We start from the raw sequence: 17,476 nt of genomic DNA on the forward strand, positions 1-17,476 counted from the left end.
AAAGAGAAATGCATACAGGTTTAGAACGACATGAGAATGAGTCAGTGAAGACAGAATTTTCATTTTTTTGGGGTGAACAATCCTTTTGATAATGCTCTCGAAACGTTAGCACAAAACATCTATACATTGTTCATGGAACTGTTTTCTGAAACATTTTAGCTGGACGTTCGTCTAACTTTTTTTTTTTAATGTTACTGCTTTTTTTCAGAATGTTCAGAGAACATTCAAAAGTAACATTCCCATAATGTTTGCTAAATGATACAAATGGAATGTTCTCTTAACATTCAAACAACCAAGGACAGACATTTTAAACATTCAGAGAACATTCAGAAATAATGTTTTCAGAACATCTATTTTTGTTAGCTAGATATGAACATGATCCACAGTCTGGCAACTGTGACTGTGATTTGTGTTTTGAATGCATCCAAATACAGTGTCCAGTTGTTTTATCACTTAATACCCCAAAAAAGCGTATTTTAGTGAAATGTTTCATCGAGAAGTGTGCTTATTCTATCTGTTCTGGTTATACAAGCCACTTGGTTTGATGTTTTGTCGTTTTGCAATGACATGCACACATTTTTGCGTGTCTAAAGTACCACTTTTGGAGGCCACCGTCAACTCAAAATCAGGCCTGGGAAGCCGTTCAACTGCAGAGAGCGTCAAAGTCTTTCAGTAGCTGTCTTTGGTTGTGCGTCAGCATGCCTGCATTTAGCTGGTCGTCATTGCTTCTGACGGAGACGGGGGGGCCTGTTCTCGTGCCGGGGTTTCTGGGCAGACGGAATCAGACGCAGTGGATGTACTGAGATCTTGAGGTTGAGGTTGGAAGACCTCCTCTTCCACTTCGGCTCGTAGCATCTGCTCCTCCGCTAGTTTGGCCGCCAGCTGTTCCTGGGCCTCGATCTCCTCTGTGGTTGGGATGGAGTTCTTCTTAGGTCGGCCTTTGGGCTTGGTAGGAGCCTCTTGTCCTCCTTTCAGCACCTAGAGAAACATGGACACACATGAGCTGTGAAATATGTGGGCCTAGTCAAAGGTGAGGATGGTTATTGCGGTGATTAAGGGAAGATATATAGCCATATGGGCTGGCCGTTTGCGCTCGTTTATCTCAGAGGTGAACATTCTGTTGATCTTTTGTTCCTGCTTGAGAGGTTGATCACGCTGACGTAGACCTGTACTGTCATTTAAATCATCACTCGCGCAACCAGCAGCCCGGGGTCGTCGCTGTTACACGCACTGATTGTATTGAGTGCTGAGGAGGGCAGCTCAAAACTGTCTAATGGATTTTTAATGATATGTCTCAGAGTTTCCATTTCCACATACAAAGCTTTGGTGGATTTTCAACACAGATGTTTTATTGATACAAGATGACAGCATTTTAACAAACTAACTAACTAACTAATTAACTAAGCTTGAGCGAGCTCTCCTGACTCACCATTTTCTTCCATTTCATGCGTCTGTTCTGGTACCATGTCTTCACCTGGAGCTGTGTGAGTCCCAAAGACTGAGCCAGGTCCAGTCTGCACACATGTACAATAAAAGCACAAGTTCAGAAAAAGTGCATAAATCAAACACAAATGAAAGGTTAGTATTCTGCTCCAAATCCTAATGAGCTGCCTATGGAGGGAGTATAGTAAAGCATCATTTTAGGTCAAAGATCATGTTCAAAACTGACTAGTTTAGCCAAAATGTGGGGAAATATATATTTATGCACCTTAGAGGTATATGTTTAATTTTTGAGTATTGTATTATTCTTATTATGTCACCTTTATTAAATTCAATTGTGAATCTAAGTTTCCTAAGCACCTTACGCTATTTATATGACCGTTACTGCCTAAAAATCTAGTGCAGGAAGTCAGAAATCACCTGACTTTTGCACTTTTTTTCTCTGTTTGGCTAACAACAAATATTGCAAATATATTCCTTTTTTGAATAAAATAAAATGATTTTGATAATTAAATCAATCAGCTTTAATATGCTGGATGATGCCAGTATGAAGTGATTTTAATAAAATAATAAAATAAACTTGAAAATCAGCCTCAAAAATGCTAAATGTGAAAAAAAAAAAAAAAATCTAGATACCAGAAAGATTTGTTCAGACTGGGAGTTAACTGATTCAACTGCAGTATTTGACATAACATGGATGATAAAAAATGCTCCTGAGATTCAATCACAGGGGTTAAATATTGCTTAATAAACTGCAAATGAATCACATGTAGAGAGAATTTTCAGACACTTCTGAGGATCCATGACTGTTATGAAGCTGTAGGCAGCAGATTTAGGAGCAAGGCCTACAAATGGCGTTCTGACCCGAAAAAACCCAAACTCAAGACACAAGACTCACTGCGAGAACGGCGGGAAACTTCAGAACTGGAAGTAATTGACTGAAATCCCAAAGTCACCTGTTGTCTTACGCATAAAAGCCAGTGGGTGGCCATCTAGAGTGCAGATGTATATCTAATCACTGCAAAATTCCCAAAGCTGGCATGACATATCCGACGAGTTTGCCAAGCTGTGAACTGAAGAGTCTTCCCAGGCCGAATGTAACTGCAGACCTCCCGTGGAATGCCATCATGCTTTATCTATACAGGATAAGGTAATCCAGTCATGGAGCTCCTGACTCGCCCGAAGGCAACATAGGTTCATTTTGGGGCACTTCGGCAGGCAGCGCATGACTAATGAAGCGATTGGTCTGTCGTAACATGAAAGGCAAAGAGAGGACATGTGAGATGGGATTTGAGGGCAAGAGAGAGCCAGATATCAAAAAAGTGCGCAGAGTTCTGCTCCGTCTACTTTCAAAGTGGCTCACACCAGCCAAGCAGGATTAGGCACCTCCTCGCTCGAGCCTCTCAGAGAGTCGTGTGACTGTGAGGTGCAGTGATCTTCTGGAAATGAGCAGATTAACACTTTCTCTCAAAAGCCCTCGACTTCGGTCTTTCCCGTCTCCTCCTCTTTATCTGTCTATTATCTCATTTTCTTCCAAGTTGTGTATGAGACAAGAGTTTTTTTTTCTATTATATGAAAGTCAATGTCCTCTTCAAAAAAGTATTGTGGTAGTACCATGGCAAAGTATCATATGCTACACTATGGGAATTTATTTAATTACATCCTGTTTATTATTAATGTCCCTGCAGAGTACTTAAGTCTGATTGGGCAATTGCACCAAATATCTATGTTCTACTCTGTATTAAATTGTATTATAGTGTGCCTCTCTCATGCCAGTCTCACGAAATAAAATAATTTCTTATATCTAATAATTTTATTATTAGAATATTAGATTTCTTTTTATAATTTCATAAAACGTTATATATATATATAATCAACATTAAGTTATACAACTGTAATTATAGTGCGTTTACTGAGGCTGAAAAAAGAAAACCACGTCACCCATCTTTGCAAGATGAGTAAAACAAGAAATATGTATTTATTTATGTGTCATATATCATGCTGAATTATGGTTAAGCAAAACATATGACTACAAGTGGTGAGGAAAATGAGTGTTTTTTTGAAAAACAAAACGATCTTGCTGTCTGTCATTTGTGGCTGCTTCTCTACAGTAATTGGCGGTAAGAAAAGCACCTATGTGTTTGTGCTTATTATTCTTCAGAGAGAAACCAAACTCACACACACACACACACACGCTGCATTCCACCGTCGGCACACTCCTTGAGCCTAATTTAAGATCAGTTTGGGTTCTGACATTTATTCATAATGGTAATGAAGATGATTATAATCATCTCTGCCTCATAAAAAAACATTAAAACGTCACAATATAAATCATTACACTCCATATTGCGACATGTTTCTCATTGCTTTCATGTTCTGATTGTGTGGCCTAGGCGGACAAGCCAAAAACAGCACAACACCTTCAGGTCGTCTTTGAGATTGATAGAAGACCAACCTGAGGCCAATTCCTCAAACTTGCCAGGAGATGAGGAATTTCCCTCACTTGTTTCTCATTCAGCCATGAATTAATTAGCTGATTCCTGAGGCGGAGCTGCAGGCCGTGATGAGTGTGACAGAGTGATAGAGAGAGCGTAATCATGACCTTGCTGTGAACTCAGCAGCCTTCAGCCAAAACCTCCACCGACTGACCCCGACAGGAACCAACAAAACTGGCCGCTCTCATGCCGACTATGCATCCTTGTGTCAGGTTTGGGTTTGCAATACTGAGAAAATGACTTTAAATTATGGATAACATATTGGTAAACATTTTCCATCACATCCAGCATTTTTTAAAAGCTGATTTTAGTTTAATGTTAATTTTAATTGTGTTTATTGCACATTATTATTATTTACAATTTTATTGTTAAGACAAGGGGGAGGGGAACAAACAAACAAACAAAAACGTAGGTTTACATTTACATTGATAACCAAATCAGCTATTGGCCATAAATCAATATCAAAATAAATTTCAATATGAATGTGTTTTTAATTTAAATGCACAGACAAAGTCAGACATCTTTCTTGTTTTACGAAAATTAAAGAGAGTTATTTGTGACCCAAAAAAATGTTGAGTATGCAAGAGGAAGTATTGTGGTGGTGGCTTTCTTTACTTTGCATGTCTGGTGGTGCTGACAGTTTTCAGACAATTATGTCTTACAGCTCCTCTGCAAGATCCGTCCTTATGCTGTGTCTGACCAACGATTCAGAGAATGTGTGTGTGTGTGTGTGTGTGTGTGTGGGTGGGGTGGGGGGCAGACATGCTCAGAATCATTGCAGGTGGGACAGAACTGATTTTGTGGGATTTGTACTCAAACGCACCCTTTGGCCCATAATGGAAACACATTCACTCTGGCCAAATCTAAACACAGAGCCAAACTGAAATGGAAAATGTATCATGGCCAAAAATTGTCCCATGAGAGAAGACCTACGACACGTAGCTTACCTCATTTCATTGTACAAATCCCCAAAGTTTTTTTTCAAACACCTGTGTGTGCTTTAAATGATTGGCATGAAATCAATGTAATACATTTTTGTTTGCTGTTCTTGGCCTGTGGCCCTGTTGTCTTGAATGGGGTAGTGTTTCTTTTAAAGGCTTCTTTTGCAATTCAAAGTATGGTTAGAATGTTACTGTCATCTTAACTACAACACCGAGCCATGTAATCGTTTGGCTAACAGTGATTTCCTTAATGTGTTTATTTCAGGTGTTATATGCATTTAGAATAATTTTCTTTTATAGTATTTTATAATTACTCTGCTTTCTTAAAATCAACATATTTTAATGTTACTGGTTCTGGTTTCATTGCGCAAGATTCATTATTGCATTATATCCCAATCAATCCAATAATAATTTTCCCCGACAATGAATTTCATGCTCCTCTCAGAGAAAAAAAAAGATTGAATTTATTGGATATTACTTTTTAGTCAACATGAAATCAACGTCCTATGTATTTTTTTCCCATGTTTTCTGGTTTCTTCATTACTGCACATTATGCCAGTTCAAAAACCCTTTTTCTTTATAATCTGTCATTATTTTTTTTTTTTTTTTAGTTTTGTATCAATCAATTCCCAGAAATAAAAATGTTAGATAGCTAGCTAATAATAGTACATATTAAATTAACAAAGGTACTTATTATTTAATTTTTTTAACTTGGGTTGCAAATGGATTTTTTTCATTCCATTTTTAAATAAATAAATGTGAACTTAGAATAGCAAACCTTCCACGTAGTATGTCAATGTCATATATTCCACTATTAATATTTAATGTTCCATTCAAAATATATAATTAATATTATTAATAATAATAATAATAATACATTTACAAAAGTTCTTATTATTATTATGTTTTTAAGTTGGATTGCAGATGGAATATTTTTTTCATACAATGTTTGCATTCATAAATAAGTAAACAAACAAACAAATAAATAAATAAATACATAACATATTTCCAGTTTTTCGATAACTTTGGCCATTTATGAGGCATAAACACTGGCCTTAAAAAAATCAAATCAAGCTTAAAAAGCCTTCAGCTGAGCAATCACAGCCGTGCGATGCTTCCTCATCAACCACTGACCTGTCTGGAGTGGAGAGATATTTCTGTTTCTGGAACTTCTTCTCCAGGCCCAGCAGCTGCAGCTCGGTGAAGATGGTGCGGCTGCGGCGGGGTTTCTTCAGCCGCGGGGTGTTGTGCTCCGTCTCTGACTCACTGCTGATGTTGACGGGCGTCTCGCTGGCCGTGGGCTCTGAGCTCAGCGGGTGCTGGGGTGACAGAAGGGGCAGGTGAGGAGACGGCTGAGAGATCTGAGGGAGGCTGCTGGGCGGCTGGTGTGTGATCACAGACAGGAGAGGGTACGATCTCAGAGGAGCAGAGCCTGCCGGAGCAAACAGGCAACATAATGCTCTTACTATTGATAGAAGTCAAATATTGATCATGTTCATTGGCAGAAGTCATTAATGAATCAGTAATGCTGAGGATTTTGAGGAGCTGTATACTCTTATCAGGTCGATTAAAATATTTATAGTATATCATAATTGCTCTGCTTTCTTAAAGTAAACATAAAAGCAAATTCCTATTTGCTTTGTTAATGTTGTTGATTTCATTCTGCAAGATTCATCCTTTCACACTGTGCAAAATTTAAAAACATCTTTCTTTGTAAACTTTCATTATCTACTGCCAATTTGGAATAAAATAAATTCATCATTGCACATTATGACAAAATTAAATGTAATAAATTTTTCATTATCTAAAACCATTTTAGTGTGTTCCAGTCAATTCCTAGAAAAAAAAAAAAAAATATATATATATATAGAGAGAGAGAGAGAGAGAGAGAGAGAGAGAGAGAGATGCAATTAATTTCATGTTCTGCTCAGAACATGAAAAACAAAATATCAGATTTAAATGAAAATATTACATTCATTATTATATCATTTATTGTTATATTTTAATGTTACCGGTATTGTTTTGTAAGATTCATTATTGCAAATTATGCAAAATTCTAAAAAACATTTTCACTTGTTTCACTTTCACAAAATATTTTTATAAAAAAAATGTATATCAGGTGAATTGATTGGAACACATTAGATAATGAAAGATTTTATCTAATGTGTTCCAATCAATTCACCTGATATACAGTTTTTTTAATAAAAATATTTTTCTCAATGAATTTCATGCTCTGTTCAGAAAAAAATATCAGATAAAATAAAAATAGAAAATTAATAGGATATAAGTGCTCTGCGTTTTCGTGAGTTAACATGAAATCAAATTCCTGTGTGCTGTTTTAATGTTGTGCAAGATTCATAGATGCATATTTTTTTCTTTCTAATCTTTCATTATCTAGTCAGATTGAAATGTTCCAATCAAATGAATTCATCATTGCACATTATGCAAAATTTAAATCCTTTTTAAATTTGTAATCTTTCGTTATCTAACTCCATTTTGGTGTGCTCCAATCAATTCAGCAGATGTAAAAATTATGCAATTAATTGTGAGCCTGGGAGAGCAAACAGGAAGAGCATAATGGCCTGATTAATGCAAATACACTTAATAAAGCTTAATAAATAAAGGTTCCAAAATTAAGGTCGCGAGTGTAGCATCTTGGTGGAAATCATTAATGAATCAATAATGTTGTGTATTTTTAGGAACAGTGCTGCTCTTATCAGGCCTATTACACATCATGCCTGTAAAATCTAGTTTACAAGCTGCTAAAGTGAGCCTATAACCCTGAGTTTTAACAGCCGTCATGTCCGAGCGAACTCAAGCCATGTAATGGTGTCAGCCCACCTTCACTAATGATGTTGGTAAGTGTTAAGAGTTTTGGCCCGTGTGATGTAAGGTGGCTGATCCGGAGGTCTGCTCTGGTGATGTAACTGCTGTTTTACACTGAACTCTGGGAGGATAATGACTCTCCTATGATACATGCTGACAGCGACACAATGCACTCTGGGTAATAATTTTTAGCTGGGACATCTGTACCATCTCCCTTACAGTTTCAACATTTCTAACTCTCTTCCTCTTTGTCTCCTGCTCTTTTATTTTCAGACATCAGCGAGACGCCAGAGTCCATAAAATGCAACACGGGCCAGTCTGAGCAGAGAGAGGTCATCGAGCAGAAAAAAAGTGATGCTGAGATTTATTGAGCGAGGTGAGATTGGAAGAGCATTTGGGGAAATGAATACATGATGTCATGTCCATTTCACAGGCAAATTGGTTGCAATCTTATTTAATCCCGGTAAATGCCTGGGATGTCTTATCTAATCGTTTGATTGCTTATAGATAAAAAGAAAAATGACTGTGGTAAAGCCAAATAGTTTATCGAAAATCATTTCCTTATTGAATATGACCTGCGGGAAACATAATCATCAGAAGTTGATTAAATATAATAACATTAATGTTTGTATTTGTAGTAGTTTACTGCAAATATCGGGGGCAATTTCTCTCTTAAATACTTGAATTTTTGGCTATTGAAATATAAATTTATAAAATCGCTGTCACATTTTAATTGTAAATCTTGTGGCAAAACATCAAAAACATGTGCTATTAAAAAGTATTTGCCTGTAGGGCTTTTATGCAGATAAAAGCACTCCTGATAGGCAATGCTAACTATTTTATAAATGCCTCGCAATGCCATTAGGAGTTGGCAGCCCTGTACACAACATATATACGTGAAGCTCAAAAAAAAAACGTTAAGTGCAACATATAGAGAAATAATTGAAGGACAGGACAGAGTAGTGGAAGCAGAAGTTTTCCACACATGCACACACATAAATGCACAAATATGATGCACTCACACTCGCATGTAAGTCAGGATGATCTCATTGCTATCAATGCAACACGTTCAGGCATGACATCCCTTCTGGCTCATCTCGTCTTTCTTTCTTGCCCTCCCTTTTCTTTCTTTAAAATCAATCTCAACAATCTCATTGTGTCAGTTTTAATCTATGCAGTCCCCTGACACTGTGCCATCATGTTCTGTATAATTATTATATTTTAATGACCATCACTTTTAATGAAATGGAAGCTCTTTAAAACTCTTGAACATTTGCTTCTCTAATATTTGCAGCAAATGCATCTTTAATATGTTAGGCCTATATCTCTGATTCACATTTACACTGGTAATAAGACAATCAATAAGCTTCGTAATTGTATCCTAGATCCTTGATAATTAATGAACTTACTTGAATGAGTCAATGAGGTTTTCCTCAGGCCTTATTATTATGATGCCATACTCCTGGATTACTTTAAGTCCTGCTCACGTTTTGGGAAATGTAGTGTGGAAATAGTTTTCTAAGAAAAGCTGTAACTTTTCATTTGACCTAAAAATATCTGTTGTTACATTTCCCTGTTATGGCTTGCTGGGTATCAGGCAATCTTTTGCTTTGAGTTCAACATCTTGACTTGCCATTCACGTGTTGTGAACGAAGTGTCAAGTTTATATTACTCAAGATAAAGCTGTGAAGCTCGTGCTTTCCCCAACCGATGGCCAGAAAACAGTAGCAAACGTTAAGCTCTTGATTGCGCTCTTTCAGTCCTGTCTTATTTTCCTTGAATGATTGGATTCCAGAGGGATGATTTCATTTGGCACTTGATGTGCATTTGAACTCTCAGTAACACGGTACACTGTGTTTTGGTTGGGCCAAGTGTTGACAGATTTAATGCTTCATCACTTTTTGTCTCTCAATATCTATTAAACCTATGCAGCAAGTTGGAAGAACAGGTAAAAATAACAAAACAAGATAGAGCTCAGCCTATGCAAGTGAATGGAAAGAGTTTATTTGTCCAAATCTTCCTTGCTGCAAGCCAGATTTTGAGCTGAATTTGCTCAAGCATATTAATAATGCAGCTCATTGCATTATATTTGGCTCTGTTTGACTCTTTTGTCTTCCAGGCATCTAACAACCTCCCGTCGGACTGTAAAAAAGTGTTAAGCTCTGGAAAACAGTAAGCAGTGTACTTCTGTGCATCATATTACTTATAAATGTGAATTATTTGGCTTCCATAATTACCCAAAGGGAATAAAGCTAAGATCTCACAATAGATATCCATAATACCCTGATAATAGGTTTCCATAAATGTGTATAGCCACACCCTCCGGGTTGCATCATGGGTGAGGTCTGGCAATTGTGACAAAATGCATCTATAATTGTATGTTTTGTTTATGTGTGTGTGAACATAATTGGTTCTCATCTGAAAGACATCCGCTTTTATTGTCTGCAGTGGATAAATGTGAAGGCAAGGTGTGGACGGTTGTCTCTCAATCATTTACTCCTCTAAAGAGATCTTATCCTCCTATTAGGTTGTTTTTCAGCATGCTGTCATAGGAGATCGCACTATCTATGATTTTTATCTGTATCTCCATGTTCCTAAAAGCCTTCCCCGTGTTATGAAGAGAGACGTGTCTCCAAAAGAAATATTAAAACCTGCTATTATGCTGTGCTCCCCTCTCAGGTGAAACTCTTAAGTGCGTAGGCCTCACCTTTGTCAACGCCAGTGGGTACAAAACAGTCGGCAAAGCAACTAAATGAATATTGTTACACTACTATATGATCTGATGTCTCTGAGGTCGTTTTCAGTAGCCTACAAATGATATGATGAAAGACTGTGCCAGTTGCGTATTTAAAAAGAAAAAGTGTAAATTGTGGAATTTAAAGAGAAGCATCCAAAACTTGAGAAATGCTTAGCAGCGAAAAACGTCGGGCGACAGCCATTGCTATGTGGTCTGTCATGAGCGTTTCATAATCTGTTTATTGAGTTTAGCGCATAAATCATATCGTTTAGACATTTGACGCTTTGCAGTTGTTAGACATATAGCCTATGTTAAATATTGCTGTTTGTACGATTCGTTCATCGCGACTCGAGACTGGCTGTATTTGCAGACGTAATTAAATTCATACTGCATCTTTACTTTGGACATTCGGGAACAAAGCTTGCATCGATCTAACTGTAATCGTGGATAGGCTACATATGATGATTATATTTGCTGTGTGCTGACAAAAAAAGAATAGCCTCTCTACCAACACAACCCAGTTTTGCCGCTTCAAACACATCGTTAAACGGATATGAAAGGTGAATGCTGCAAGTATGTAATTTTGGAGGAATTTCACATAGTTAGTCTCAAATTTAAAAATGATTTAGCCTGTCAGTGACTGCTTGTCACAACTGTAACCGGATATTTTGAAGGTAGGCCTAGGTGAGTCAACAAACTTGTTTTAATGAGAAATCAGGGTTGAATTCAGTCATGTTGAAGTTTGGAAGCAGATAGAGACATTTATAGGTGAAAATTATAGAAATATATCTTTATTTGTTTTGGTATATGAAATACCGTGTCATTTTTGACTAATTGACTCTAGGCTCTCATGTTGTATTTTGATGTGTCTTCCAGCGGCTCCTAGTGGTGACAGAGTTTACAGTAGATTATGAGTTGAGAGGACGGATATTCTCTCAATGTGGGAGAGTCCAGAGCCAATGGCCTTTCAGTAAGTGCCAGTCTTAATGCCAGCCACATTCTATATTAAGCAGTATCATCCATTGATGTGCTGGCATATAGAATATCTCACACCCCTCATACTTGAAAAGACACAGTGTGTGCGGCGTTTTGATATTTGGGCTGGATATTCTATCCCCCGCCCCGGCCTGCCAAAACTCTCACACTGCCTTGTATCTCGCAGCTGGACGAACAAACAGAAGGAAGCATGTCTGCCTATTCTCGCATACATGTTTATGACCTCATACATACGTGTGTATACATTTGCATGCATGTTTTGTTGCGCATACACATGTATGTCTATGTTTGTTGGCTTGTGTGTGATGAAAGCGAGTGATCTGTCAAAGCTATTTTTATCATGATCCCGTCCGTTTAGAGGATGTGTCTCTGATTTCACAAATTGCACAGCAGGTATGAGGGAGCGAAGATGCTCTGTCAACACGCATCAGGATTGGAGAGGGATACTTTGCACTTTTCTGGACTAGTTTGGTATTTTGCACCCCAACACTTGATGCTAAATTACTTTAGATAAATTTGTCTGCTAAATGAATAACTGCATGTAATTACTACTTAGTTTCATACACTTATATATTCTTAAAAATAAAGGTTTCAAGAGGGGTTTTCACAGCGATGCCATAGAAGAACCGTGCTTGGTTGCTCAGAAAACAATTCAGTCAGCTGTTCTCAAAAGAACCATGTTTTGTGTATAGAACATTTTAATAATCTGAAGAATGTTTTGTTTCCAGTTTCAAAAGCTTTTGTGCATAAAGATGCCATGGATGTTAAAGATTCTTCATGGAAGCATAATGTCAATAAAGAACTTTTATTTTTAAGAGTGACATAAATGTTTCAAAGTATCAAGTCTGCAGTATTGGCTTTTTGAGCATAATTTTAATATGATCTGGAGACGCCTGGTTGTGAAATGAAGGAGAATCTCTTGATAGTTTTGTGTTGTAAAACAAGTTCAATATGTACCTAAAACTATCTGTCAGTGAGATCAGTCATTCTGACCTGAAAAACTTGCTTGCCTTGCAACTTACAACACTTAGTTTTACGGGAACGGATTTTTATTTAGTCGTATAACTACAGTAAATGAAAAAAAAGGCCTGCACTGGTGGGCCTGGCACGGATAGCTGCCAGCATAGCTACATGTCAAGTGTTAATATAGGGAACATTTATGTGCAACGAGTAAAAGGAACAGTGAATCTTAATTTACAACTGGAATAATATTTGATCTGTTTGTGAAATCACATACAAAACCACAGAGTTAAGTCCTTGCTAAACCTTTGGATGGGTCACAGTTGCTGCGAGTGTGCAAATGTGCTTAATCAATCCTTTAAACCTAATTACACAGGTGCTGCTACCAATACTACCATGATGCAATCATGATCTTGAGGGTCAAACTTTTTTTTTCTACGCGTCCCATGTTGTCTGATGTATTACAACCTGGATTAATGGCAGGCCGGGAACATTATGCAACGTCTTGTGAACTTCGCACAATGCTTCTCATTATGCTGGAATGACACTGCACCTGTTGCTTCAGGATGTCATACCTGCCTGCATCCTATGTTGCATAGTCAAAAGAGTAGCAACAGTTCTGTAAATAGATAAATGTCCTGTGGCTTCCAAGAGTTTGTGTTCCTTGGGGTGAGTAAGAGGAGAAGATGTCATTATTTTACCACAGATACCCAACTCATTATAAACGTGACAGTTTAAATGAATGAAACTAATGCAGTTTGGGGAATGTGCGCTCACCAATACCCTGAGGTCACTGAGGCAAAAACGGTCAAAACATGGTAGGCTAAAACGTTTAAAGATGAAATATGATGAGTGTCATCTCATTGTGCCATGATAAATCATCAGGGAGAAGTGATGATATTTCAAAGGGACTTCTGTCTGTGGAGTTCAACTATTATCTATTCAACTGTCATGACTGTGTATATACATTATGGTTTTAATTGAGTATAATTTTATCTCAGTGCATGTGTTGGAAACAACAACAACAATAATAATAATAATAATAATAATAATAAACTGTTTATGTGTATTTTGAGCCAGATGAATGTGAGATATTGATAACAACAATAACCACCAATCAGACAAAGCTAATGCAAATGTAATAAAGGACAAATTAGGTATCTTTACTGAAGTACCACATTCTTTTTATATATACATATTTTGGTTATAAGGCAAAAAGTAATTCCAGTTTCAGCTGTACTGTTATCTTTTATGTTTTAGAGAGTAAAAGACTTCATCACACATACAGTGGCTGTTGCACAATTTAACTCAACAGGTTTTGAATTTAAATACTTCTCTAGTTTTCTATTATTTTAATTATTAAATAGAAATATGAACTCGGAACTTGATAAAGCGCACTTTACCGAGTGCGTAAAGGAATAGCTTAACATCTATGGGTAAAATATATATTTAAAAAATATATATATATTTAGCATGACGTATTTGTTAATCTAGGATACAATGCCGATAATAACTATCGATTCCCTGGCCGTTGCTTCAAATACTGAATTTGGAAATATAATGTGTTCAGTAATAGACTCTTAACTATACCGCTTTCCTGACCGTTCCGTAGCCTATATACAGAATTTAGAAACACAATATAAGTTCAATTATATTTTTCGTTTATTAGTAGTTTTAAAAACTATTGCATTAAGCTACTAATATGAGCACACTATAAGAAGCAAAAATAGGTGGTACACAGTTTCGAAGCAAACTTGTGCAAATAGGCTACAAGTGCATTAGGGAAAAAACAGCAAAGTAATTATTTTATTTCTGTGTAAAAATGCATTATTTGATATCCTTTTTTTTTCAACAGCATATTGCATGCTCATAAATGTTTTCATCGTTACATAGGCTACTTCGCTTAACTTGTCACAATAATTTGTGCAATTTGTTCTCATATTATGACTATATTTTCCGCTCTATTTTCTTAATTATTAATTGCAATAACATCGGTTTTGGTGGGTTGAAAGTTATGCAGTGCATGTGTAGCCTATTATTTATAGCTAGATATGAGGGCAAAGGGATAATGAAAATATAAAAGAAAAGTAAAGTAAAGAAAGTCTAGCTAAGTGAGGGATATCAACGTCCATTCAAAATTAGAAAACATTGCGGAAAGAAATAAAAAGTGTTTGTCACTTACCCGAGCATGAATGCAGAGGTTTGGGTCTGATGATTAAAGAGGGGCAAACCGAGTAAAGAGAAAGTTTCTCGAAGTAATCACAAGTTTCCTTGGAGAGGATCTCGTCGATCATGAAAGTCTTGTATCGTCTTCTGGCGGCTTTCAGCTGCGCGCTGCTCGCGACTCTCAGCTCTGCTTGACAATGCATAGTGTCCAGATACGCGCGAGCGACGTTCACCACGAAACTTCGGATAATCGCCTTCTTCAAAGTAGTGTAAAACTTTTAACGTATGATAGTGATCTAAAACGACATGTCATCTGGTCGGCTCTGGCGTGCTCTTCCAGCTGTGCTGCGCTGATAGTGTGCTCAGTGTCTTCAGCGCGCGTTCATGCGGCGAGTGCGCAGCGCGATCTGAGTCACCTCTATATAAACCAACTATCCTGTCACTACTGCACTGCTGTGTGCAACAGCAGACACACTCCACGTCAATCACCCTCTCTCTCTCTCTCTTACTGTACAGCAGAACAATGAACCGGTTTTCTGGTTTTTTGATGTATGGAAACTTACTGTGAATTGTACGGATCATTCATTGAAGTATACGCATTTCTTCTTCTAGGCTAGACTACTGTTGTGGTAGACTAATTGTTGTTGTAGAAAGCTAGAAATAATACCTCACAAATGCATTTATTTATTAGTGAATTTATAGCCTATTTATTTCATACATCAAAGTTCTGCAGATGAAACAATTTCGCTACTTACTATTTAAAAATTGAGAAAGTTTTCTCTCTAAACTCTTAAATCTGATCTAATTTAGGCCATATTTTATAAGGCTATTTCCAGTGTTGATGATGCATTGTTTACAAGAGAAAAAATATTCTGAAATATTCATGATGAAATAGATTTGAAGTAAACATGGTGCAGGAATTATTTATTTACAAAAGAGTTAACGTCATTAAAATTGAAAAGGCGACAAATGATTTCATTCAGGCTATTGTGGCTATTTTATGTTGCTGTTCTGTCGGAAACGTCTTCAAACTTTCAACGATTGCAAAGTAAAGCAACTATTTGACTTGCCAGGACAAGTGGTATCATTCATTCAAGGGCAAAGTTAAGCGCTTTACTAACAAAAGCTAAAGCAAATCAGAAACGAGTGGCTTTTTAACATTATAATAGCCTATTTTATTCCTATTTAACGTTCACAACAATTATAACTAAAGTTATATAAGTTAAGATCATTCATAAAAAAAAATAAAGCATTACATAGCTAGGATAAATATTATTATTTGTTTATTTTGTAACGTTTTGCCTATAATTATTATGTATGATAACAGCGGGGTGAAGACACAACCTAGTGATATATATGCATGATAAAATAATGATTTGTTTGTTTGTAACATTAAATGTAATCATGCAATCAAATCGGCTTTTCGATTGTTAATAATCAGCCTGCACTTAAAGAATAACGAAGGCACCGAATATAATAACTTTGGTTGAAAACCGCGCAGACGGAACGCATTTTGTTTTGTGTTTATCGAAGCATAAACAGTGTCTTGGTTTCTAGGAACAAAGGTAATTTGATGTAAATTGAAATAAAAATAATAAGAAAAAAAATGCATATAGTTGTGTTAGTCTAGGCTATACAAAATAAACGTGAGATATCCTAAAAGTATAGACATGAATCATTATATAACTGTAGAAATACCTAGGCTATATAATTCCAATGGCATTTCTGAAAAGTTTATTTTCCCCCTATTTTTTAAGCAAAATTCGTTGTAAAAATAATAATGATGTAAATAAAAATTCAGCAGTGTATTTCGTGAAATAAGAGGCAGAATCGACAGATGTTCGTGAAGTGTTTCTCATATCAAGTTCAGACAGTATTACCCGTGTGAAATGATGGAGGTGAACAGACATTTCTCTCGGTTTTCTTACAGAACGAGTGAGAAAGACAGCTCTTTCCAGACAGTTTTGTTTGACATTATGATGCTTATTACAGATGGCTTTGATGTTGGTGGCGCACTGAACTCCTTCATCGAGCTCAGTGTCGGGTTTCTGCTTTCCAGAGCCGTGTGTCCGCTGTCCAAATGATTATCATTTTCCCATGTATGAGAGTAAATATAACTCGCAGAGGATCCGAGATAACAGCCGAGTTCAAAGAGTGAGGGATTATGTGAAGGAAATATAGAGATCTCCACTGGAAAAGCTTTGAGCTCTTTTTGGTTGGAGACCTTGATCAAAGGGAAGAAATGAGAACAACTGCTGCTGGCTTTAAAACAGAGGGATACAACAGAATATCAAGATAAACAGACTGTACAGTGGGAAGTGGGTTCATATGGCACCTGTGAAGTGAACTGGAGATTATATAGATAGACAGACAGATAGATCTTAATATGCAGTTTTTGCGTGCATATAGTACTCATTTTGGCTTATAAAGTACGCACCTACTACTTGCGTTTCATATGCACGCCAAAGTCCATTTTTGCGTATAAATAGTAGGCCTGCGCCAAATAAAAACAGAAAAATCGTGCCACTGAAACGCACATTAATGAGATCGGGTTATGAAATTACAGTGTGCTCTCTCTCTCTCTGTGTGCGTGTAAAACATGCATTAATTAAAATATGAATTTAAGGATGTATAATATTTCAACACTCTTAAACGAAGAAAATACACACTTTAAAGATTGTTTTTATTTTATCTTTGGAGTGGAAAAAGTTTCATAAAAGTTATGGGCTACATAGGCCTACTGTAGCATATACTTACAGAGACATAGTATTATATATAGTTATTTTCATATAACAATATATGGGTTTTAATAGAGTGGTGAAAGGCTGGCGGTAGTGAAGGGCCACAAGCAACCACCGCTTTCTGGATCCCGGACGCCAAGCAGCTCAATCAATTAAGCAGTGAATGCGCAAAGG

The 17,476-nt window shown here is 36.8% G+C and overlaps 1 protein-coding gene across 1 annotated transcript; it reads right to left on the reverse strand.

The window, feature by feature from the left end:
* Positions 1–69: 69 nt before the first annotated feature.
* LOC306888281 (homeobox protein BarH-like 2) lies at positions 70–14,958 on the reverse strand. The gene is made up of 4 exons (XM_079446479.1): positions 14,578–14,958; positions 6,011–6,308; positions 1,430–1,514; positions 70–978 (listed from the first exon to the last, which is right to left on the reverse strand). The coding sequence occupies exons 1-4, from the start codon at positions 14,762–14,764 to the stop codon at positions 709–711; spliced, it is 840 nt and encodes a 279-aa protein (XP_079302605.1). The 5' UTR covers positions 14,765–14,958; the 3' UTR covers positions 70–708.
* Positions 14,959–17,476: the final 2,518 nt, after the last annotated feature.

This window comes from Barbus barbus (genome assembly GCF_936440315.1).
Source record: "Barbus barbus genome assembly, chromosome: 22".
Taxonomy (NCBI): Eukaryota; Metazoa; Chordata; class Actinopteri; order Cypriniformes; family Cyprinidae; genus Barbus; species Barbus barbus.